Source organism: Vicugna pacos, chromosome 9 (genome assembly GCF_048564905.1).
Source record: "Vicugna pacos chromosome 9, VicPac4, whole genome shotgun sequence".
Taxonomy (NCBI): domain Eukaryota; kingdom Metazoa; phylum Chordata; class Mammalia; order Artiodactyla; family Camelidae; genus Vicugna; species Vicugna pacos.
This window is the reverse complement of record NC_132995.1, coordinates 70,585,294-70,612,194: the sequence shown is the minus strand read 5'-3', so window position 1 is coordinate 70,612,194 and position 26,901 is coordinate 70,585,294. Positions and strand designations below refer to the sequence as shown.

Genomic DNA, 26,901 nt, shown 5'->3' with positions numbered 1-26,901 from the left:
AAAAAAAAAAACGACCAGACATTTGAAGGACTTTATTTTTAAAACACTTTTCACAGGAAGAGTCAATGCTGATTACGCAGGAGATTGTTCTCCTTTACCAAGCCATTAAAAATGTTGATGAGAATGTACAAAGAAAAGCATGATTGAAACCCAAAAATAAATGAAGGAGATGAATCTTGGAACATAAGCTCATTTTGTAGTCTGGTGTCATTTGCATTTGGTAAATGTGCAACTTTCCAGCGTACTGTTCGTGGTGTATTATGAAAAGGTGTAATTATGATTTCAACGTGAAACCCTAACAACTGTGATTTGGTTGAATTTTTTAAGCAAGCCAATTTAAGAGTTTCCAAATTATAATGGGAAATACATTTTAGGAAACTGATTATTTATAATCCCAAATGTATTAAGTTAAGCTTATGATACATATTTTTATATACATTCATAAATACATTCCCTTCCTTGTCATTTTAAAAAGTGACATACAGCACTCACCAAGGACCAGGTACTGTTCTAACACTTCACATGTATCAATTTGATACGATTCTCACAACTAACCCATGAGGGAGGTGTTATCTCTTTTTCACAGATAAGGAAACTGGGGCACAAAGAGGTTAAGCAATTTTCCCAAGGTCTCGTAGCTAACGGCAGACCTGAGATTCAAATCCAGGCAGTGTAACTCCGACTTTAATGTTATATTCATCATGGAAGACTTTTTGCAGGAACAGAGTCCAAGCGCTTTATAAAACCTGTATTAACCTACTTTATCATTCAATGTCAAACTTGACATTGTACGATTTTATTATTTTGCTTTATTTTAGGAAGAAAAGTCTAGCAGTTAAAGTTTTTCACCTGAACTTCTGCACTTAGGAATATAACTTCCCCCAATTAGTATAAAGCACTAATACTGGAATCTGTTCTTAAAAAAAAAAAAAAGCTCGATGAGGCTTACAGATAAGATTCTCTCACAAACCCTTACATTTATTCAAACCAAGAGTAGACTGCAGAGTCTGCAGGGTGGACAGGGCGCCATGGGGCTGGGAATAATTAATTTCTGCAATGTCTCTTCAGCATCCTGTGTCTTATTTTCAGAACCAGCCTGTTACCCTGAAATGTCACTTTGAAGTTACTGGTGACGGGGAAGTTTGGTGGGAGGTTCAGATAATCTTAACAGGAAGTTCATTAAAAAAAAAAAGCTTTGAAGAAAAATTATAAATTAATATTATTTCTCAACAGAATAATGATTAAATATTTATTTGCAGAAGTTGATTAGAATAGCAGACGCCTATGGAACTGATGTGAAAACATTCCTATTCATTCGATTTATTAAGGAAAAGAAACGATGACTTTGAAGTCCACTATCCCTTCCCTACTTAGCTGACTCAGCAGCTATGCTACTTTCCCATGATCACTCCTGCGAGGTTCAAATGAACTTTTACATGTACTTGAACATGCATGTAAAGAAACTGCCCTCAGATAAGAATCCTTGACTTTTACACTTGGGAAGAATTCAATCTTATGCAGCCCCTTTATCCTCCAGAAAACATGTTTGAAAGTCCAAACTATGCATAATCTTAGATTCTGCTTCTCTGCTGAGTCCTACTGCAGGCTGTCAAAATATTTAGAGTCATCACATCTCTGTGGTTAGCAAGAGTGCGGCTGAAAACATTCAATGCCAGCTCCAAGTCCTCTGGCACCCAGGTCCGTAACTGAGCTGTAAGATCCAATGAAAGATTTAGGAGCAGTTTTCCTCTGTCCTGGCCTCTCTGTTCCATTCAGAAACAAAACGAGCCCTTATGATCCCTTTTCTCGCGTGGAGTATTTTCATGTTCATAGTGCTGATTCCTTCTCATGTCGACCCCAGGGGTGCTGGCCCCCTAGTCTCCCCACTGGGATCATCTGTGCTGCAGACTGGTGACCAGACTGGTGACCAGACTTCAGAAGGTTGAAGAAAGCCCCGCTACCGAGTCTGGTACTAACTACTGCGGAAGGATCTCCAGATTCTCTGGCTCCCACCTCTGACTGACCCCCGCAGAGGATCTGGACCTGAACAGACACTGGGTGGAAAGAGCAGGGGTCCTCTCCTGGGCACGAGAGGAGGCCCCTCATTCAGAGCCTCCTTCCAGCTCCCCCTGGTGCTATAGGACCCTGCAAAATCATGATTTTCTGACCTATTGTTTATTGCATTGCACAGTTGGCAGGCATTTTGAGAATTCTGCAATTCAGTGCCAAAAGGTAAATTTGTAACAGATCATTGAAATCCTTGGAACATTTGAGTCCTATGAATACAGCACTCAAATACTCAGAAACACATTCCCACAAAAAGCAACAAGAAACAATTTTACTTAATGAGCACTTCTCAGCACAGTTTTCTGGCCAACAGTTTTAGACAGCTATTAAAATCTCAATCAAGTTTTCTTTCAAAATCTTAATTATAATCTCTCCATGTGAACTTAAGCAAATAGTGTTGAAATGAACCTCTTACGTGCCGTGCTCATCATTTTAAAGGTTTATTTAATATCAGCGTTTATAATTCATTACAGCATTAGAATATCTGAGTGAATTAAAATTCTTCATACCTTGAAATAAAATGAAAACCCTATTTAATAAACACTGATTTAACCCAAACTTATATGGAGCAGACACTGTTGTCTGCCTAATCAGTGTTAACTACCCTTCTTCCTCATAGAGCCTTGATTTTGCTCAGTTAACAACCTTCACGCATGGCCATGATCTGCGGGGGAGTCAGGGCCACCCTTGGCCTCAAGTGATGAATGATGTGTCAAGTCCTGATGTCTTGGTGTGTAACGAACGAGTTCAGACCTGGGCAGGTAATGAAATTCTATCCAGGGGGCGATGAGGCGACTCCTGCTGGGCATAAGTGCTTCTGTAACAGGGATTCTTGCTCAGAGAGTCACAAAAGAAACATTCTACTTCTAGACATCATCACGTTTGCATGTGACTTCCAGAACAAGGGTGCCCACAGGGGTATCATGAGGGGAGCCAGCAAGAGCAGAGCAGACACCACTTACGTCCAAGTGGAAAGAGAAGAGAAACCTGGGTCTTTCATTCAGTTACCGAATCAGTCATTTTTGAGCCAACCTAACTTCGCACACTGTTATGTGATATAATCAAAGCTCCTTATTGTCAAATGGTTAAGTCAGAGTTATTTACAGATGAACGCAATCTAACTGATACAAAAAAATGAGGCCCTGAACTTGCGATGTACTATGGAGAGTAAAATTTTAGATACACAAATAAGTACATTTAAATACAAACAACTACAGTACTATGTTGGTAAAAGTAGAGGCTGAAAAGGAAGAAGAGAGTACATTAAACCGGTGATGGTAGAGTGGAGAGTGAGAGAAAATGCCATGGAAGTTGGTGTTTTTTTATACAGCACATGGCTTAAAAGGATATGACAACGCTAATTAGAAGCAAAGTTAAATAGCGTGCAGGCTACAGAATAAGACTGAGAGGAGGAACAGGAAAAAGAGCTTTACAGGTAGGCTGACCATATAGTTTATCATTCAAACGACTCCACTTTTGAGTGTGAAATGCGAGCTTAGCGATACTAGCATCAAGACAACAGGAATAAACTAGGACGACCCAGACAAGCCAAGACATACGACTACCATTATAGGGCAGGAGGAGCAACACGCATAAATTCTCCGAGGGGGAAGGTATAGAATATCCTTGAGAAGCAGCAAGTGGGCTCATTTGGCGGGAATGCAGACTAGATATGGGGGCCTGGTGGGAGATTATCTTGGGACTGTGGTGTAAATGCCTTGAGATCCAAGTGATAAGTTGGTACTTAATTTTGTTCACTGTTGGAGGCTATCACATTTCTGGGCAGGAGACTGGTGTGATCAGACCTTTGCTTCAGGAAAATCAATCCGGAAGCCGAGGGGACTGGCGAGAGGAGCGAGAAGCCAGGTGAAGTAGCTGCCGCAGTAAGCCTTCCAGGGGATGAGCCGGGCTTATCGCAGTGGGCACACGGGCACATGCAAGAAACAGAGAGGGGAGAGAAGGTGAAAGGAAGGCTTACAGGTAAATTCTCAGATCGTTAGAATTTGGAAGTGGGAAATAAAAGAGCGGCAAAAATAAAGGACACAGAGCAGGAGTGGCCTCGAGATGGAAGGAAATGATCACATCAAGGAAACCAGGAGAGGAGAGAATTTCAGGGGTCAGGAAGGTCCTTGATCAGCCGCGTTCAATGTTGCAAAGAAGCAGGGGAAGTTAATGTCCAAGCAAGAAGGTTGTGGTTGGTGACCTCCAAGAAAGAGTTAGGCAGTGACGAAAACAGACAACTTCTTCACATTGCCTTGGCCTTTCACAGACCCTTGTTAGTTGAATCAATGGAGCAACTCCCCAGTCTAACTGTAGATGACCTGACCTGACAATGGGTTTGACTTAAAAATGAAATCAGTTGGGTGAGGAGCTGAAGGCGGGACTCTGAAGTAGACTACGGGTGTCTCATCCCACTCCATTTCTAGCTCCGTATCTCCCAACCCCCACCTTCTTCACAAAGCCAGGGTCACTTAAATAGACTTCTTTCTCCTTTGTCTCCAACCTTTACGCTCAGCTCTCCCTGACCTCGGAAAACCCTGACCTCCAGCGGGACATGTCTGCACAGCTATGGCACAGGCGCTGGGATGCGTCATCCCGTCTCTGCTGCTGATTCAGGTTGAACGTTCTGGCCTATATTTGATAACCAGGTTTATACATTGTTCCTGAAATGCAGTTTCTACTTGGTGTCTGATTTCTGCTAACTGATCCCAGTGCCTGAGTCTCCGCTCTGGTCACCTGTTTAGCAGCATAGCCCTCGATGCATGAGGCTGTCACTCCCTCCGTTTTCCAGGCAGTGGAATTCTGCTTAATGCCCAGAGCACCTCTGGGGTAGTCCACCCTTCTGCGTCCATTCCTCGATTGTTTCCATGCCCCAGCCATTCCTGACTTAATACGTTCCACTGGGTTGCAGAGCGAGTCTCTGCCTCCCCTGCCCTGGTACACCGCTGTAGGTTTGTATCCAATCTCATCTTGGCAAAGAGTATCCAGGCGAGTGGGAACATCTGTAAATTGGAACCAGAGGGAAACAGATTCTGCATTGTTCCCCTCCAGTAACCAGAATCACGGCATATGTTTCATGTACTTGGAAATGCACGGGAAGCAGTGAGAAGCTCTGACCCACACATACAGGTGAACTGAAAGCTGCAGCAGTATATTTTTTTGCCAGTATTTTCAGTATGAATAACATTGTCAACGATGGTATTCTGGTGACGGAACTTGAATTAAAAGTACGAATACAGCTGATGTTTAATTTTCAAATAGTAACGTATTAACTTCGTTCGCTATTTATCCAGCCTGATTTGATGCCTCTAATAATTGAACACAAACATGAACATCAGCCTTTCTTGACAGGGGTATCTGCTTGGAAAAAGGATTGGCTGGAACCCAGGAGCATTGACATAATTGGCACTGTTAATAAAGGTAAAGGAAGAAACACATCCCCATTTCCAAGGCATCTGCGCCCAAGCTGTATCACAGCAACAAAGAATAAACAATATGTCCTATTGAGGGTGAAGGACATCACACATTAATATTTGTAGTTTTTTTACACAATTTTCTCACTACATTATGAAACCTTTTTTCCGTGTTTTAACTTCCATACCCAGCAAGTTGCCTGGCATGTAACAGATATTCACAAAGAGCTGTATGAACAAATGAATAAATGAATGAATGAAACAAAGAAAGAAAAGATACATATGGCTGTGTTAGAACTGCAGTCTTAAGGGAACTTGCTCCACCACGTGTGCTGAAGATAAGACAAAATCCTAGCATTTTTTAAAAAAAGCAAGGATGCCTAAATGTTGCCTTGAATAACCTTCCTCCACACGTCTTTAACATATACTAAGAGCTGGCAAAAGGAAAACGCAATCCTGGGGAGAATCCACACATAGCAATGAACTTTGTTTCCTTCCACAGCAAGATTCACAGAAGGGAAATCTGTAATACGCCCTCATCCAAGTTTAAGTTTCAAAAGTGTTCTAATATTTTCACATCCTTCTCTATTTCTTAACCTTGATGAAAAAGAGTATTTTATTTTTAAAAGCGTTTTAAAGATTCTATGTGAAACAGTTGCAATAAACCAAGTCTTTGCTAATTTGAGAAAAGTTTAAAAAAATCTATCCAGGTGTGTCTTCTAAAGGACAGATCAAAATAGTACCTATCGAGTCAAAAGTATTTCCTAAGATCAGAGAAAAAATAGACTAGGAAACCACTAAGTTTCTTTAAGACAAAGAGAAAAAATGTCTAGATCTGCCCTGTCCAATTCAGCTGCCATTTACTTGGCTACTGAACTCTCGAAAGGTGGCTGCTCCAAACTGAGATGCGCTTTAAGTGCAAAACACACACCGATTTCCAAGACTGCGTACAAAAAGCAATGCAAATTCTAAAATGACTATTACTCAATAAAAAAATGTTAAAAAAAAGCAATGGAAAATAACTTATTAATACATTTTTATATTGATCACCTGGTGAAATAATATTTTGGATATATAGGGTTAAGTAATATATATATTATTAAAATTACTTTCACCTACTTTCTTTTTAATTCATTAATTTTTTAAAATTAAAAAGAGTTACTAGAAAATTTAAAATACGATTTGTATTATATTTCTATGAGATAGCATGGGGCTAGATCATATTTTACATCCCTTGGGCCATCATAATTGCAAATGGCTCAGTCGGTCTGGGGTTTTCAGAGGAGCCGGAGCAGAGGGAAGAGTTACAAGGGCATCATGGATATGAGTTTTAGGAATTTATTTCGTCTGATTGATTTCCTAAGGTGGAAATATAAAATTAAATATGAGGAGAGCTTTTAGAAAATCTTTCTCCATGTTTCTTTATTATAGTGTCTTGGTCTTTAAAATACAAAATGCTCTGTGATAAGAACCCCACCAGACAGCGGAGCACACATTTGTGAATGGATTAAATGAATACAGGTGAAGCTCTAGGGTGCTGGATGGGCGCTGAATCAACCGTCCTGACATCTGTCATGTTCCTGAATTAGATCCAGCTCTGACTTACCAATCACATCTCAGGGTCTGACCTGCAACAATCAACTCACCATCCATTATTCCCACATAGTCTAAAACAGATCAGAGAGGAGTCAACTCACAAACTTTGTGCCTCATTGATTTTTTTTTCCTACCTTCCTTCCTGAAAGCAGTGTTATTACCGTTTCTACAGACTGCTAATGTATCTAGAATTTAACTTGATTTTTCTTGACTATGAATTTTTGCCAACTAGGATTCTTAAGGAAACTTTTTATAGACACCATCTATTTAAATGCAGCAAGCTGAAGAAACTCTCCTAACTGAGCAAGCCCCTCCCCTTATTTAGTTCCTCATCTTGGCATTATTTAAGTATATCTTTTTCCTGGTATATTTTTAATCAGGTCAGTCTCCCTGTATGTGGCTAAAACTTGCTAATATCTGCTAAGGACGGATGGCTTATTCTCAGGTTGTGAACTGGCCTCTTACCTAGAAAAAGCTCTTACAGAACATCCACATCATATATAGTATATACTTACATACTACAGTAGACGGAGCTTTGGGAAAGTGCCTGTCAATCAACCAGTAACCAAAGATGACAAATGAAAAGGAGATGGGGGACCAGCAAGAATGTAACTCTTTCAGAATGCCCATGCAAACTACCTGTGGTGTTCCAGCTCTGTGGTGACCACGTGGAATGTCACTTTACACAAAAGCTGTAAAATCTTTTGACGGTTCCAAACTTCTGTCCGTCAAAAGCAAAAGCAGAAATGCAGGAATGAGTTTTAATTCCTCTAATGTCTGCCATGGTCAAGTCTCAATCATGATTTCTGACTCTTTATCTCTGTAGTACCAGAGCCTTGCCCAGGTCCTGGCACAGAGAAGGCAAAATATGAATGTTTGCTGAAGAAGGGAGAAAGGAAGAGAGGAGAGGAGAAAGGGAGGGAGGAAGGAAGAGAGATACAGGAAGAATGAAGAGGCTTGGCTTGACTGAATCACAAACTGAATAGCTGCATCTGAATGAATGGCATCAGCTATGACAATGGTAGCATCTGACTGGGACACCTGTCCGTATGTATGCCTTGGTGTCAAGGTTGCATCACCCATCCACATGCTCACATACAGACAATCTCTGTGGTCAGGACTCATGCCTTTGTCAATACTTTAACATACTAAAAAATATTTATTCACACCACGTGTCCAGTAGCAAGGCAGTTTCCTTTTTATTGGTGCTATGAGAACCCACAAGCCCTCACTACTTACATTTTTGTCATATCTGCTCATCTGGGATCCTGCATCGATTGAGAATAATTTTGAAAAAGAAGAATTGACAAAAGGAGATGTGAAAAGGTAGCTAAATGCAAACAGATCCTAGATAATACTCTAGGAAGAGACTAATTTTTTTTTCATCACCATCCTATTTAATCTTCTTATGGTTTAGCTGTTTTCTCTTAATTCAAAACACGCCTAAGACATAAACTCTTCTGGTTGTTTAGTTCAACTCAACATTGTCTTCATTCACTTATTGAATATATTTATATCTTTAAAGCCACTTCATCTTACTTCATAAGTGCTACATTTTCAGCTGGCATCTCAGCTCTCTGATGTTCATATGGGATTTTTACCCTATCCTCTAAACCTCTTTTCTCCATCAGTGATGGGTCAATGTTGCATTTAGACTTGTTCCAATTACACATAAATTAGTGCTCTCTCCTCTTATTTCTAACCCTCTCCCTCCATCGACAAATTCCCTAAGACAATCGAATGGACTAAACGGAAGAAGCAGACGCCTTCTTTTCAAAGCTGCCCCTGGATCCTCGCAATACATCCCTTGCATGCCACTGGAGGGTGGTGGGAAAAGAATGAGTTTTGGAACCAGGAAGACCTTCTGGTTTCAAATTACTTAACTTCATGCAAGTTACTTAACATTTTTTGTCTCAGTTTCTTTTTCTGCAAAAGGGTGATAATACGAAATGACAGATCCTTCGTGAAAAATTAAATTATACCCCCCTCTCTCATTAACATGTTCCAAAGCACTAGCTTCTTTATGATGAGCACGTGCTATAAGAAAACAGAGAATCCACGAGGGCAGGTTTCTGGCCCCATGTTACACTAACTGGCAGTAGATCCGGTGTCCAAGCCTAGGCATGTCTGGTTCTAAATCTATCTCGCTAAGTATTAGTTCTCCTTCCCTTCCAACCAAATCCAAACACCCCTGTCCCTCAAGGTAGCGCCCTTTCTCTTAGCAGCTAAAATGCCATGTTCTCAGAGAAGCCTTCTCTATAGCCTGAGTTCAACCTGATTATTTGCTTCCCTGGGCTACCACAGCACTTCATTCGATGCGCATTAATACATCAAACAGTGGCTGGATCCCTCCCAAGTCCTAGGCTCCCTTCTAGTGCTGGGATGAGTTTTCGGAACGTTAAGGTTCTTTCTGCGTGAACCTGGATCCTAACCTGGACTGTGAGCTTCCTGGGGTCAGGAGAGCCCTTCTCCTTTATCTTCATACCAGCTGCCCACTTCTTTACTCACCACAAAGCATGTCAAAAACAAAGGTTTAAAACACCAGGGACAGGTTCTAATCTAAACTCTGCCACTGTTTTGACTGCAAGACTGTGAGAAGATCTAATTTTCCTGAGTCTGGGTTTTATCATCTTTGAACGATTGTAAGATCATGTCACATGGTTATTGTGAGTCATTCTGTGAAGGAGTTTTATACAAATGCTAAGGGGTCATAATGTTGCTATTATTGGTATCACATTGTTACTATGTAATCCACAAATGCGACGAATCAATGTTCCATGGACACTTCTGCACTAACAGCTGTAAGATCTGAAGTCTGGTTCCAGGTCAAGGCTTTCTTAATTCTATTACCTCACATCTGTTGTTTAGACTTTGCTCAGAATCAGTTCTGAGCCCCTGATGGCCGCCTGCTGGGAAGGGTTCCTGGTCTCCACGACTGCTGATCCTACTGTGGGCTGCCAAGCCCCAGTGCCCAAGACCGTGTGCCTGGGGCCTCATCCCAGCTCCCTGTTCTGTCCCTTGGCCCCTCTGGCCTTGTCTTACTCACAGGAGCTTCCCCTCTTCCCCACCTCCTTGCTTCCTCCATGCCGTCCTGATCTGTCCTACTTCTCAGCAGCCCAGTTCCAGGCTGCCACCTTTTCGGTGCCCCTGAATCAGCACTGGTCTCTGATGACCAAACGACCCTCTACTAGAACTGCCTGCAGGCCATCCTTGCCGTGGCCACCTCAGCCCTAAGTGTGCCACCAGCTTCCCCAGCCTCTGCCAGCAGACCCACATCAGGTGTCGCGGCTGCTCTGCATCCCTTTTCTTTTGCGGAAAAAAAAATACTCACACCAAAACCTTGTGGTCTGTCTGAATCGTCCATCTCTTTTTGCCCACGCCCAGCTTTTCCATACTTGGCGAGCTTAAATATTGCTAAAGCTTTGACTGCTTTGTTTCTGCCGTGCCATTAACCTGACTGCCTTTACAAGGTTTCTTTGCAACCTTTAATGTGTTTCCTCTTCACAAATTCCTTTAAGTTCTCCCTTCGAAGCGAATGAGGCCAAGACTCCAGCATACTCACATCATAAAATTTATGCAAATCCAATTAATCCAATCAAAGCTTGTTTGTGTAAAAGCCTGTCATATGTGCTCTTTAAAGTCATTTCCCATGAATGGAAATCTTAATTAGATGACTACATTTAGAAGGAAAGAGCATCTTGCAAGAAAACCAAGCACATTTAATCCTTAATACCATAAATTGGAAAAATCTGAGTTTTACCTACCAAGAATAGGACAGTTCCATGACACATAAATTTCAATCCACGCTTTCTAAAAGAACTGCACTATACTATCCTCACATTTCCAGAGCAACGTGTAGATGCGTATTTTTCCACTTTAATTTCCAATGTAAAATGAGAAGATCGGAGACATTTACTAAACAGGTGAGCACACCTGTTACATAACTTACAAAACGCAAGTCAAAATGACCTAATTATAGAAATAAAACATAGCAATAGTAACAAAAATACCCTAGCCGATTTAAATTTTAATTGTGCATACTAACCTAAGCTTTCATAATGGTACAAATATTGATCTTCCAGCATTGTCCATGTTGCAAATAACGACTTAAAATGATCTCAGATGTGTGTCAGAGGGGGTAACTTCTTAGTGACTGTCTAATTAAAAGTTAATTTCACAGTGGTATTTTTATTTAAATGTAGGAAAATATAAGTACTCCAGAAGACACCTGCCAGCCGGGACCCATGTGATGAATATAGCCTTAGATTTCTTAAAATTCTAAAAAGTGTTCTAATGTATTTCCTTTAGTTTACTAAATTAAAATCAGTCACAGGAACAAAGTTGCTCTGTGAAACAGGCAGATTTAGATGCCCCATTCTGGAAAGATCAAGCGAGGCTAAGAGGTTAGAACGTGTCACACAGGTTTACCGCTTCAAGCTGATAAGGGAATTTCGACTTCAAACTCTGAGTACTATTGTAATGTACTTTTTACCAAACATCCTTATGTTCTGAACCTAATTGCCTCTGTGCTGCACACCTTTCCATTCCAGACATTCTTCGAGTTTCTTCAAACGAGAAGGTTTCTCCAGCCTACATGACTTTGTGTTTGCTCTTGGCTTGGAGCTCCCTTGCCTCTCTTGTCCCTGACTAGCTAACATCACCTCTTCTCAGAAATCGCTTTCATTCCTTCTCCCCTTTCCCTCACCCCAGCCCACGGTCAGTTACCAGGATTAGTATATCTTAACTCTTCACCTACGTGGGACTTCGAGTTCCTTGAGGACAGCCATCCTTCCTTCCATCTGTGACTGTGGAGAACCCCTTACACACACAAAGCCTTGGCCAGGGAGAACGGGTCAGTGTTTTCTAAGGAATAAATGGGGGGCTTGCAAGGGCCTGGGTTGTAGCGCGGGTTTAAAAAAAAAAAAAGACTAAATAAAGGGATGAACTGCTGAGTACCAGATCATGGTGCTCTAATGTGACTGCTAGAAGGCTGCTGCATTTGCACCCATTTGAAAGGAGAAGGAACTAATTTGCTCTTGTCTGATATTTCACTCTAATTGTAAAATCCCGAATTTCAATGAAAAGTATCCACAAACAATGACATCCTAATTTCATTTTCCTGGTTCCTCCTGAAGTTGATTGAAGCTGTAAGCAATTTGCCTTCCCCAGCAACAATGACTCCTTCTTTACTTTGTAATGTCATTCTCTAAAGCACCACTAATTTTTATCACTCTCTGAGCAAAGGAACTCTTCTCAGAAACAGTTCCATGTATTGAGTCAAATGTTTCAACTCAATCTATGATTACTAATGAAAATGTACAGGGTACGATTCAGAGACCCTGAGTGACAATAAAATCATGACTCGTCTCACTTAGAAGCCCTGCCAGCTCTCTGAATAATACAACAGAACACCAAAAAGGTTTTTTAATTCGCCATATATGCAAATTTCCCATGCAAAATGTACCAGTGGTTTAATTTACAAAATACAATGGAAGATGACATGCACTTTAAATCAACCAATTTGTTTTGGGGAAAATAAGAAAAAAAAAAGTACTGAAACAGCAAAAAATGTCACACTTGATGAAGAAAGAGCATATGCTACATAAATGCTTACTTAAGTAGTGACAATTCCAAGTTATCAAATATGTGCTATGGTCAATTAAAGACATGGGGAAATGAAACACTGGTTAGAGAGGCAGAATATGATGATGTTAAAGTTTTTAAAGCAAAATAATAGGGGTTTGAAATATTCTCCATATGAAGTAAATCAGATTTATTTTGAACTACATTATATATAACTTTGAATAAATGAAAAACATTGAGTGTGTATGGGGAGAACATTTGAAGTTAGAGATGACTGGCAAATAGTGTAAGAGACTAAAGAGGGGTTTTGATAAAATAATTTGGACTTTATGACTGATGCATCTGTGAATGTGTATCCAAAATAACTTTAATTTACGCTTCTCTAATTCTCTTCTCTTTAAACACAAATTACTTACAGCTACCATTTGAAAGGTATGACATGTGAGCAAGAGTCAAATATATGCAAGACATATTTGCTCCTCTATAGGAATTTATCATTGATGGCCATAATATTTCTCTGTTATTAACTATAATGCATAGCCATGTAGTATATACTACAATGTATATGGAAACACACAATTGGAAGCATTTTAATAGTCATTTGATTCCAAGACGGTAAATCCAATTAGAAGAGGTTGCCTGGAGTTATGTCTTAAGAAAGCCCAGATCAGTCTCAGTTGGAGAGAAAAATGCCACAATCTCTTAGTAATGTCTGCTGTGATCATGGGAGAACAATGTACATGATCACACAGTGCTTTTGCCCACTTGACGAAAAGTTTAACCTATTCCCTTTATAGAGATAACTAACCATAAGGTGACTTTATATTGACCCCAAGGCTAATGCATTAGAGGAAAATTAATATGCAAAATTCCTGCTCTCTTTGCCAGGAGTGAAAGGACACCTGAAATACATCATTCCGTGCTGGTTCCACACCTTAAAGACACGGGACATCTGAAGTGAGGTCCGACGTGAGCAGCCAGAATGGTAAAATGGGCTCAAATCCATGCCAGGTCAAGATGAGGGCTACAAGTCTCCAGAAAGGAAGAGTCAGAGAACCGAGATAACTTCATACACTGGGAAAGCGCCGAGGTTGTTCTATATGGTTTCCAAAAGTGAGAGAGACCAATGAGCAAAAGACAGGGAGACAGCCTTTGGCTGTAAGGCAGAGGGTCCTCATAGTTAGACTTGCTTCATGTGCAGAAAGGGAGCCGTGAGCCAGTTTTCTGCCTTGGGTGGAGTGCAGACCCTTTCAAACCAGGTGTCTAATGACACAGAGGTCAGAAAGCTACGGGACTTTCTCAAGGTCTCGAAGGTAGTAAGCAGCAGAGCAGGGACAGCCCAGGTCTGCTGCCCGTCAGCCCCATGAGTCACTGCACCTTCTGTTTATTTATTTTAATTTCAGATCATCATGAAACCTGTACATACAAAATTTATTACTAAGTCTCTGCATTCACTGTTTCCCTAAAATAGCACATTATTGCTACCGTTCCTTTTCTTCTGTCTTGCTTCCTCTCTGGCTCCCCATCCCACACCTGCAACCCCTCTTCTGTCTTATGGAAAGTATATAAGATAAGGGGAAAGACTTACTAAAAATGGAGTTTATAGGGAAGATAGATTACAGCTGACTAGACGCATCAAGGAAAGAATTCTGAAAGAGGCGGGATTGGAGTTGTCCAAATTAAAGAATAGAGATTATTAAAATAGATGGAAACAGAGAATGGGGTGAATTATACAAAGCACAGCAGAGCAGAGCAATGTGCTTGCTCGGGTCACTGCTGTTTTACAGGAAATGGCACTGCAGGATTAGACGAAGTTTTGAGAATATCTCTTAAAAATATCTCTTCGAAAAAAAGACTTCAAAATACATAAATATATAAATGTCTACCCTCTTCCCTGAAATATATTTACACCACCGAATAGTTTTTTTATGCCTCTAACTTGTTGCCAAACTTATGCCAAACTAGTAACGCCAAACATAATAACTATGCCTTAAATGCAGCAGATAAGCTATATATTAATTACATATAATGTGATAATTATATTACGTCATGTTAAAATCACATTATAAGAATTTAAAATCTGCGTATCAAAAATAGGTAGATTTTTGTTATATTCACTTTTAGTGACTTGCAAATGTACTTTTACTTTTTGTTTGAAAAGATTTGAAGTCAGCAACATAAAAGAAGGCATCATAGGACCAAATAATCCGGGAATTCAACGCTCTTCTTCCTTATCTGCCACTACCTCTTCACTACCACCGATGAAGTGTTCATTGTAAATATAATATTCAGAAACATATTTTCAGTCAACACTATAAAGTCACAAGAAAAAATGCTATCATAATAATCGCACACGCTTCACCTCTATGTCCCAACTAACACTGTGACGCAGAGCGATTTGCTGCGGGCGGTCTTAAACGGCCCGGGAGATGACAAAAAGTTTGGCCCTGGGGAGGAGAACCACCACTGTGTTCAAAGCTCCTGTGGAGCTGCTCTGCTCAGGGACCAGTTGCTTAATTTTTCTGTGCTTCAGTGTCTTCATCTGTAAACTGAGAGAACAGTGCCTATCTCCAAGGCTGTTAGGGTTAAGTTAATTAATACATGTAAAGTACTGACAGCAAAGAGCGATGCATACCAAGTGACCGGTCTGTTAGCTATTGGTGTAATTTCTCATTAGCTGCATGGCCTTGGGCTAGTCATTTAATCTCTCTGACCATTCATTTGAAAGTTTAGAGATGAAACTAAATGAACTCTAAGGCCTCTTTCATGACTAAAAAGTCCGGCTACAAAGAAGCACAATCTCTCTCACAATGGATCCACAGATCTTTCCCAAAAATGGAATGGCAGAAAAAGGCCGGCAGTGTGGCCTCAGTAAAGTGTCTACAGGATCCCTCTATCTGTATTCTAGACTGAGCCCCAGGAAAAAAGAACAGGGGACCCCCGAAGGAACCATGTGATGGAGCCAGCGAGAAGGAGAAACAAAGGTCTCTTTGTGGAAGACCAAAAGGGTTGTCACGTAGTTTTGACTAAGTCTCTTCATTCGTTCCAGTAACTCAGCAGAGCCCACACTGGAAAGGCACGTGTGAAGGAAGAGGTCATTGTCACCAACCCAGAGATAGTGTTTTGCTGTTTAACTGGAAATATCAGCAGCTCGTTTTAAATTACAAGATGAGGCCCCAGGTGCACTGGCTTTATCTAAGACTGCTCAATTTTGACGTCTGGGAGAACATGGCATTCTGCTTTGATGAGATCTCTGGAAACACAAGATGCTTCTAGTGTCAAGAGCGCTTCTGTGCACCCCAGTGTGCGAAAAAGCTCAATCTGAAATCTTGGTTAAAAAAAAAAAATCTCAATAGAAAAGCACGGTTTTTGCTGACACTGCTGAAAGCATCCTTCACAAAAGGGGTCGTTATGCTGGAAACACCATACACACTTTCCGCAGCACAGGGGTTCTGGTCACATCAACACAAATCCTGCTTCTCTTAGAGAGGAAATGCCGCTAAGTTATTTCCGTAACGTGCAGATGTGTCAGGACTACGTTACTTTATCTTTATTTAACCGCCCCATGATTTCATGAGTCTTTTATTTTCTGATACTGCTTTGAAAGATCTGGAGAAGGGGGAAGATCGGCTCTAAATCTGGTTTTAAGATTTGGAGCAAGTCAAGTAGCCTCAGCAAGCCTTATGTTTAAGGCATGCTACACATGGAAGGGACTCAACAAATATTTGCTCAGGGAAAGAAGGAAGAAGGAAGGGAGGCAGCGAGGCGGTCCCGACAGTCACAGCCCTGCATCAGAAAGGTCACACTCCGAAGAGGCTGCTTTTGCCTTTTCACTATTATATGTTCATTAACAACTAAATTAATATTGTGGATATTAAAACAATTTTTTTATTAATGAAAGCAGTGACTTTTATTGGCATGACAAATGCTAAAAAAAGGACTCCTAATTGGTGAAGTTCAAGCTATGTAGATTGACCAGAGTAATTTGGAGATAATTTCTACCCTTAAATGAACAGAGTGTAAGACTCCAGTGAGGCCTGTACCCTGTACCCCAATGACTTATTCTCAGTGGATCTAGAATCCAGCCATTTAGGGGATTTTTGTTCGAAGTACGTCAATCTGAGGACACAGAATTGCACCTTGGTTCTGCTGAACCTTTTACGCAGGGTTTATACACTCAAAACACCTCAGAAGGCTGCCAGCTCATTAAACTTACAGAGGAGGGTGTACAGACTATTTTGGCTATTTTAATGAATGGTTACTAAGTAACTGTCACCATGCCAAAGTTCAGTTAGTCCTTGGATAATTTATCTACCAAAAACAACCGAAGATTTGGGTATGATGAAAATTGGCTTGTGTCGGGTTACAAAACCCTGATTTTGAGATGCTCAAGACTAGTGATGGAAGCATGAATAAAAATAAATACAACATAAGATTATTTCAATGCCATAATGTGCCAAAGAGGTGAGGGAACCAAAGAGGAGAATGTAGCTATCTCAACTGGGGAAAAAGATCTGCTCAGAAGAGCTGGTTCCAGGTCTCAAAGGATACAGCAGAATGCTCCAGAAAGATTTCTTTTTTCCTGAGGAGAAGGGTGGGGGAGCACTCTAAAGGTTAGAAGCAAGGGAGATAAAACTGAGTTCATACAAGAAATTATAGATTTATTAAATACCCAAAATACATAGTTCTACTCAACCATGTTCTCTCAGTGAGAAACGTCTACCAAAAGACTGTCTTTAGCGTTTTAAATGCACCTGATCTGCAAAAAATTTCTCTAGGGTTCTGTTTTTCCCCTCCCCCAACCATGATGATTTTACTGACACTAATTCTGAAACTACATCTGTCATAATAACTCTAAAAAAGGAACCAGCCTGCTGAGTGAAAACTGGCATTCTCAGAAATAGTTCAGATAATACTGAATATAGAACTCCATTTCACGTATTTTAAAATATCTCCCGTCAAAATAATATTCCTGTGATTTTCCAAAGTCTGTTAGAAAGATACTCATAACGACAGGTTAAGCGCTGTGACATCAGAACTTGTCCCCTCGACCTGGATGGATGGAAACGTTGAGCTGGGAAAAGCAAGTTCTACTGCCCATTCCGCTGGTCTTGGGAATGAATGAAGCTTTGCTTTGAACATAGATTTTCTTTTTTTTTTTTTCTTCCCTCAACGGAGGTACTGGGGATTGAACCCAGGACCTCCTGCACGCTGAACATGAGCTCTACCACTGAGCTCCGCCTTCCTTCCCCTGAACATAGACTTTGAATTCCCCTTTTCGTGCCTGGTTGTATCTGAGCCTATGTGTTTACAGGCATGTGGATATTGTAAAGTGCACAGTGATCTATAATCAATATGCTTGAACTCTCTCCTGTCTTCTAGGAATGCCACCATGTACACTGTAAATCAAATTAGTGGGCCATGGCAGGAAGCCAACAGAGCATCGGATTGAGGTAATGGATTCAGAGCCTAGATGTCACTTACCGAGTGGAGCAGATGGCTTAGGCTCCCTAGCTGCGTTAGCACACATACTATCTGAAGGAGTTACTGTGATGAGTAAATGGTTTACCACATCCATTCAACAGAAATGGCTCAGGGCACCTGAGGCCCTTTTGCTGCATACTATCAATAAATGTTATTGGTTTTTATGTTAAAAGAGTGGCCATCACTTACTGAGTACTTAATGTATGCTTACATTTAATTCTTAAGAAGAATGTTATGTACCACCGTGTCAACCTTACAGACAAGGAAACGGAGGCTTGGACGTGGAATTTCACGCATAGCATCTGAACTCTTGAAAGGGCAGTGAATGTGCCTCCCTCACTGTACAAGTAACAGCACTGTGCCCAGCACACAGTAGATTCATGATCATCATTCAAAACTTTAACCAACAATAACTTTTTGGCCCAGTAAAATTTTAAAAATTAATATGACACAATGCATGCTTAACAGATGGTGTCAACCGTGCTCCCTGGAAACACTATTCCTTTCAAATCACATAAGTGAATGGGATGATTTTTTATAATAATGTTGACAATACTTGGAGCTTATTGAAATATTTTGAAATGGGTATTAGAGTGGGTATTAGAGTAATAGTTTGTAATGATTAGTTAGGCCATTTCATACTGTTGGCTTTTTATTTTATTTTTGCTATTCCTTCCACAAGAAAATAAGAAAAGAAGTATAAAAACATTATTCATTTTTCTACACCACGGAGTAAGTGTATTAGGCTGGCAAAGCCGTGCTCTGAGCAGTCGGAACCATCTCCAGTGACCAGGGAGCTACACAGCCCATGTAATCTGCTCACATTATGTCTTCCTCTTATGCGTGAAGTGATTTATTGTCTCCAAAGTGCATTCACATCCATTTGATTCTCAAAGCATCTCTGAAAGGTAGGAAGGAATAAGTCAACATTTTCCAGATAAGGCAACTGGCTGGAGAAGCCACAGGGATAATGAGTGACAGGGGAGGGAGGGAGAGAGGGAGGCAGGGAGAGGAAAAGAAAGAAGGGGAGGGGAGGAGAGGGGACAGTGGGAGAGGAGGGGACACAGGGAGGAGGGGAGGGAAAGGAAGAGCTAGCTGGGTTTCAGATTCCTGGGCCCTTGCTCCCCCAGGAATCACAACCTCCTTCTCAGCATGCAAAGGAGAGTGGATAGTGAAGAAAAAAAAAAAAAAACACTGAAATGAATACAGGGAGGGAGGAAGGGAAAGAAGGAGGGTGAGTATGAATGAATGAATATGAATGAGAGCATCTAAGTAAAGCAAGGGCCCAGGAGACAGAAGGAGCTTAAAACAGATCCATAAACCCTCAAAGTGTAGCTCTTAACTTTTAGGAATCTTGGACATTCCTGACGATCTGATAAAGCCACAGGAGGCTCTTACTAGAAAAATGCATGCCTACATACACACGTATGGTATTCTGCACACAACGTATGGTATTCTGCACACAGTGTTTTCACTGCACCCCCAAATCCAGTGCTACGTCCCACTGCAAGGAACGTGCCTTAGAAACAGAGGCCCCCTCCGTGCACCGCAGTTTGCAGATCTAGAACCCAAGGGTGGTTTCACATAAAGGCAGGTGCCTGCAGCCCTGTAGCGGTATGTGCCACAGAGCTAAGAAACGCGGCTTCACGTCAGAACAGAAACATCTCTGCGTCCCTCCCGCTGCCACCCACCTCTCCACAACATTTCAAGCTTAACAGGAAACAAAACAGTTTCCGACACCACACATTGAAACCATTATCTACACTGGAACACCGAGCTTCCCATCAAACCAGAAAAAAATGAAACTGAAGTTACAAGGTTTGAGAAAAATGTGACCCTTCTAGTATTGAATCCCTATGACTAAACAGCTTTAAAGATGTGTTAAATGTGGTAGGATAAAGGTGTATAATAAAAGAACGGGATGCACATGCGTTGGCGATTCCAGCAATGTCACTCTGGGACTCTGGACTGGCCATCCAGCTCACCTTTTTACATCCAAGTCTCCTTCATAAGTTTATTGTGAAAATTAATTATATTAATGGGGTTGAAAAAATGTAATACAAGTCTGACATCTAATCTCACTACACATCCTATTTCTCCTTTATTAAGGGGGCTTAATGATAGTGCCTATATTTACAGAAAGTACTGCCATGGTGAGCATTAAATGAAGGAATGAATTAAACGTACGATACACCGTGTCTGCGCGCAGGAAATATTAGCTAGTGTTAAGCCACTGAAGAAATGGAGGAGTCGCCAAAGCAGAAGTCACTGACTCGATTCCAAGAACAGAGTTTTGACTGAGTTTTATCATTCTCGCTATCTAGACTCACCAGTTTTTGCAGGTGATGGCTTGAACTTGGCGGCTTCTGCCTGCCTTGAATATATTATCCAGAACCCTGGAACCCGCTAACAAAGGTGTTTTGCTAAGTGTCTTAAACAGATCACCTTGATTAATCATCACAGTCTAGGGATGGCTAATGGTAAGTAACACATATCTAGCTGGGCACTACTCTGATACTTACATATGTTAACTCATTTCATAGCCATAGGATCTCCATTTTACAGCCAAAGAAATTGAGGCATAGAGAGACTGGCTCAAGCTCACACAGCTGGGAAGTGGCAAAACCTGGGCTTCTAACCCAAACCATCTGACTCCAGAATTGTGATCTTAACCTACACATGCATTGTCTCTCAGGAGGTAGGTTTTTAAATCTCCAGTTTATGAATAAGAAAAATTTCCCAAACTCACAAGAATAGTGAGAAAAGGTAAGATAAGGATCCAGACTTGCCGGACACCAATACCTGTGTTTTCCCTCCTGCACCACACCATAGGAGTGTGTTCCCAGGGCGGAGATGGGTGGCGGTAGAGTGGGCACCCCAGGCAAGGCTTAAGGAAGGAGAGATCTGCGGGAAGGCGTTAGGCACTTTGATTTAACGAGATGGAGCTCTGGATGTGAGATGCCTCTCTGTCACCATCTACTTCCACTGCATTTAGTGACACAACACCCTTGGGACAGCAGCCGCAGCTCCGTGCCTCGGGGTCTCAGAGCCCACAGGGACTTTTCCTAGAGATGCGGACATAAAGAATCAAAGGTGTTCCCTAGCCCTCAAACCTGACCTGCTCGGGGCTGGTTTCTCTGTCTTGGTTCTGGCTCTATGAAAATGGATGGTCTAGTTTGGTCTCCTTCAATCATCTGTGCTGCTCACAGATCTAAAGAACAGTAGTGGCTAGTGGCCACTGTATCCAAATTCAGGGAACAAAACCATTGTCATTGCTGGGTCTTTTAATCAATGAAAAACAAAGATCACTAAGTTTATTTTTGTAAATTCAGTAGGTGGTGCTTTGGTAAATGCTATCAAACTGAACAGGATCTGTTTTCAAAGAGTTTATAAACCATGTCAAATCTGGAAATAAGCCCAAACTACAGGAGTTTCTGAAAATACAATTAAAATAATAATACTTCACAACACAAAGTAGATTTGGGGATAAAGAGTTTAAAATTTTCTTATATAGATATTTTAATAACAGAAGAGCCCTATACTACTGTCCCCAAAATGTCCTAAAACACCACCCCATCGAGCAATGTCTTACTCAGCTTCCAACAAATTGAGAAAAATTCAGCCTGACAGTCCAGGATTCAGTCATGAGACCCTAGTCTTCCTTTTCAGACACATACCCCTGCGTTCCTGCACATCACACTTAAAACAAGACAAACCAATCACTGTTTCAAGTGCCACCATTTTCTTCATGAAGCCTTTCCTCTCCTCTCCAAATAAAAATGATCTCGTCCTCTTTGACCCACGAGAAGTCTTTGAGGTGGGTATATATATGTAGATATGTAAATATACATAGATATGCAGATATAACATTTTTATTACGATGATTTATATTATGGCTTTTGGCATGACTTCCTAATTTTCCAAATTAGGCTGTAAACTCTTTGGAATCAGTGACCATGGTTTACTTCTGAAATTGCTTTTATAACCACTACTCTGGCTAACATGGCTTGCAAAACAGGAATTCAAGAAACATTTTTGAGTTACTATTTTATTAATAATGTTAATGATACAGTGATCTCTTATGGAGTATCAACTATGGGCCAAGGATGACATTTACATATTACATTTAATTTAATATCCAAAATCCTATGACTTAGAAAGTTAAGGCTTCAGGAGCTTTAAGTAAGCTGTTCAAGGTTACACAGTTAAGTAGAAGCCCCAACACTTAACGTGACAGCAGGATGCAGTTCGAGTCTGAATCCAAACTGGTTAGCCTCCAAACAGGTGCCCCCATCAACACCAGGTAAAAGTGATAAAAACTGAAAGATGTGTTGCTTTTCACTTTTTGATAAATGCGTTTAGCAAATCTGAAACAAAACCACAGATTGCGGTACTGAGGAGAGCTACTTCTCAAAATTAATTTTAAGGATGAGAAGTGAGTGTTGAAGGTTAAAAGATGTATTTTGAAGTACCTGTATCACCACAACCCAAGAAATGTCAAAGATGGAGAGAGATGCCATTGAAGCATTTATTTAGAAGAATGGTTTATGGGTAAACTCAATTTACACACTGTAATAGAAAAGGCACAGGCTTGGGAGCTTGACACAGTAGGGTTAAAATTCTGGGTATAACATTTTTAGCCTTGGTCCTTGGGCAAGTTACTTAATCTTTCTAAGTCTCCGTTTTCTCAAAGGTTAGGTGGAAACACTAATAACTGCTTTTATAGACGATGCAAATGTTAGGCAGACATAGGGTGCATAACCCAACAAATGATGGGCACTGTTAACATCATGAGTAGTAATACTGTTTTCATGCAAAGCAACTGTGCTAAGCCAGTGTTCTTGGGAGGAATGGGAAGGCAGGGGGCTTCCATTACTGTTCCCAACTTTCCACACTGTGAGAGTATGCTATTTGGAAGGGCAGAAGGGAAAACACATGCCACCAGCTCAGCTGGCCTCCAAAACCCAACACTTCCTTCTCTTCAGACTGACTCTCAAATTCTCTCTCTTGTAACTAAAGAACTGAAAATCAAAATATGGAAATCAAGTTGGACCCTCTTCAAATCTCTCAAGTATATTCTAGATCCCTATGCCAGCTGCCATCTCTCATCTTCTTTCAGAGAACATGTTCTTTGAAAGTAGGAGAAGCAGTATGGCATTTGGCATCAGTCCCATGGGCATACAAACACCACACTCCACCATTCTTGTTTTCCGGTGTTTCTAGTTTATTAGCTGACCTCAGGGTCCTCAAATATTAATTGGAGACAATACCTCCTGGAAGTGTATGAAGTATATGCAGCCAAGACTATTCACTGCCCAGCACAGAGTAGGCGCTCAGTAATGACTAATTAATTCCCCTTCCCCTCTGTGATTCCCTCTAAGCAGAGAATAAGCAAATTCTTTGGGCCAATATGTTAATGTCTCTAACTAGACCCTACCACCAGGGATGGTTGGCTAGGATCTGAAAAGTGCTATCTCATTTAAATAAGACACAGAATGGTAATTACCAAGGGATGAGTTATAGACATTATTGATTTTAGTTGTACACAAACCAATGCCCTGAAGGTGACAGGTTTGTTCTTAAAAGAAAAAAAATAATCCTTGAAAACAAATCCCTGAGCTATTTAGTCTCCTGGAAAACATGGACCTGGAAACTCAACATCTGCAGAAAGCAAAAAGGTGCAAGAATGACCAATTTTTTTTTCTCTCTCTTACAGCTTTTCAAATAAGGGAGAGACAACACACCCATGAAGCTGGGTTTGGGGATTCTGACCTATTTTTAGCAAATTACAATTGAAAAAACAAAACGAAACATTTTTTGGTGCACCATCTAACACTTCTCAAACCAGAATGCTGGAGATGGATTTAAAGTCAACTATCACAGTAGCTGTGATAAAGTTATTTTGAAGGAACAAGAAGTTCCTTGGTTTGTTTGTGGAATTCCATTATGTGTGTTAGGAACTTTTCATTATTTTGTATATTAAGTCATTTTGCCTAAAATCAAAGAAACCATGAATACCCAAGCCTAACAGCTAAAGCAGATGTTCTGAACATTCAGCGTTGCAATTTACACATTCAACCGCTGGGGGAGAAAACACATCCCTTTCCTTCCCCTCTTCATTTTTTAATTTCCTATTTGTTATCTGTTGAGAAGGAGCCAAAGAGGGAGAAGAGAGAGAAGCAGTACCAGAGGAAGGGAACCTCCAACACTTCGACAATATTAAGGAAACCATATATTGTTTTCCGAACAAACACCACCAATTCTCCTAACTGATAACTTCGCACCATATTCACATATGTAAAGTGTTATCTGATTATTATCCTAATAATTACCTCTGTATAACTGTATGTGTGTATGTGTGTGTGTGTGTGTGTGTGTGTGTGTGCGCGCGCGCGCGCGCGTGTCCATACAGACACACACACCACACAAACATACAGTTCGTAAATCCAAAAAGCATCTTCAGAGAGGCTCTAACAGAACAGGATTTAAGCTGCCTGGGGAGTGGAACAGCCTTTAAATACATCCTGTAATTTAAGCGCAGCTCCTGTTCAGCGAGCACCGCTGCTGGAACCTCTTCATTTAGGAGTTCTCATATATTTTCTTTTCTTTTCTTTTCTTTTCTTTTCTTTTTTTTTGATATGTGTTCCCCAGTCAGCTTAGTCCTATTGGCACTTCCTTTCGAAAGCGAAGGAGGCGGTAGAACGGGAATACGCGCCCCGACTCTGAAAGTAGGGGTCCCTTCCACACCCCAGCCTCGATCCCCGTCTCCCTCCCGCGGGCTCAGCAGCTGCTCGCCTTCCAGGCGCAATCGGAGGCGGCGGCCAGCGGCGCAAGGCTACAGACTAGATGAAGTCAAGATTCAACCCGATAGCTCACCTCCTCCCGAGCCCCGACTCCCAACCATGACCTCCTGCGGCCCCCTTCCCTCCCATCCCCCTCCTTGTCCCCCTACCGTACAGCCACCGCGGAGGGTGCGGGGGTGGCAGGTGGGGACACCAGGGGCTTCCTTGGCAGCCACCCCCGACGCACCCTAGAAGAATGTCCTCTGGGGTCAGGGGCTGCCCGCAAGTTGGAGGAACTTAGAAGGCAAAGGCTGCCGCGCCCCGACCTCCGAGGGGCCTCCACCTGGAAAGCCAGGGGTGGGGAAAGGGAGTCGGGGCGAGGGCGAGCGCCTCCGGGCTTACCACGAGCACGGGGACCCCGGCGGCCAGCGAGTAGAGGAGCACGGGGGGCACGGCGCTGCTGTCCTCCGGGCCCGGGTAGGGCTTGCGGTAGGCGCTGTCGTGGCAGAAGAAGCCCTGCACGTTCACGGTGAACGTGTCCGTGTACTCGAAGTAGTACGCCAGCATCACCGTCCCTGCCATGATCACCATCTGGAAATAGAGCATGCTGCTGGTGAGCGCCGCGGGCAGCAGGGGCATGCACGCCTCCCGGGCCGGGCGAGCCGAGCGGGTGGCGGACGGGCCCCCTCCCGGGTCCGCCGAGGCAGCCGCCGGGGGCGCGGCGGCGGCGGCGGCGGCGGCGGCGGGGGCGGCGGGAGGACGAGGCGCGGGAGGCGGGATGGAGCCGCTGCAGGACGAGGCGGAGGCAGTCCGGGTTTCCAGGCGCCGGCAGGCTGCGGAGGAGGCGGCTACCCCCGTTCGAGCCCCCGCTCCCCTCCCCGCCCCCTGCCCGCCGCAAGCGCCGCCCGCCCGGGCGCGGGGTCGCGCGGGAGGGCGGGGAGTCCCGGGCGGCGGGAAGCGGCCGCGGCGCCCCGACCAGAGACCGCTGGCGATGCAGCTGCGCGGGGCCGAGCCCCCGGGCCCGCCGGAGGAGGGACGGGCCGGGCGGCGGCAGCCGGGACGGCGGCACCTGTACCCCTCGGAGGGCGGACGCAGTGGAGCGGGAGAAGCTCCCGGCAGGGGTAAAAACCAAAAAGCGGGGGGAGGGGAGGCAGTAGCGGACGAGCGCTGCTTCTAGAAACTCCCTTCTGAGGCGGCAGCTGGGCGGTTTAGGAAACCCGCACAGCGCCTGGGGAGGCTGCGTGCGCGCGTCTGCCGAGCGCAGCCCCACGGAGCGCGAGGTGCCGGGCCGCCCGGCCGGCTGCAGCCCTGAATTCCTTAACCCCGCGCAGGACACGCGCCCAGCGCTGGTTTCCAGGCGCGATTAGAAAAACCATTTTAGAGGATTTTGCACTCGGAGTTTCTTTGCCTCCCTTCCAGCTGCCTAGGGCTTTGCATGTAAAAACGGAAATCAAAGCTCTCCTGTATAACGGCCCCTTCCTCGTTCACGTATTCTCTCGCTCATCTTCTCAGTTTCCCTCTGTTAGCTGCTTGTGAGAGGAGGCACTGCAGGTTCCGGGGACCGCGCGGTGGCAGCCACCAGGGAAGGGAGAAGGTCCGTTTGCCTCATCTCGCCATTCCCTGATTTCCCAGGTACCGCGGGGATTCCCCGGGGGTTAAGTGACAGGAGAGGGAGACAAAGAGGGCTCACCCCGCACGCATACACAACACACCCATGTGTTGGGCATGCACGCGTGTGCGTGGGTATGTAAGTAGCATGTGCGTAGGGAGCCGGCTTCGTGATGCCGTTTGGGCCCCTGCCTGCAAGCTTAGGCAGCGACTGAGGGGGTGAGGGCTGGGGTTGCTTAGTGGAGCCGGACGTTGCCCACACCCTCCACCCCAGAGGGCAGGTAAGGAAGCGTGTGCACAAGGCGAGGAGGTGAAAATGCTTCCTAGAGCCCTGCCCTTCTCACCTTAGCAGATTTGTAGATTTGTTT

The 26,901-nt window shown here is 42.9% G+C and overlaps 1 protein-coding gene across 4 annotated transcripts in view; it reads right to left on the bottom strand.

The window, feature by feature from the left end:
- Window positions 1-25,786, bottom strand: part of PLPPR5 (phospholipid phosphatase related 5) — a 102,265-nt gene extending 76,479 nt beyond the window's left edge. For 3 of the 4 annotated variants that reach the window (XM_015243788.3, XM_072968148.1, XM_006197349.3), the window contains exon 1: window positions 25,328-25,666. In XM_015243788.3, coding sequence (XP_015099274.1) covers window positions 25,328-25,564 — 237 coding nt within the window. In that variant the 5' untranslated portion in view covers window positions 25,565-25,666. Of the gene's footprint in view, window positions 1-25,327 lie in introns of all 4 variants that reach the window. The other variant, XM_006197348.3, reaches the window with a different exon arrangement.
- Window positions 25,787-26,901: the final 1,115 nt, after the last annotated feature.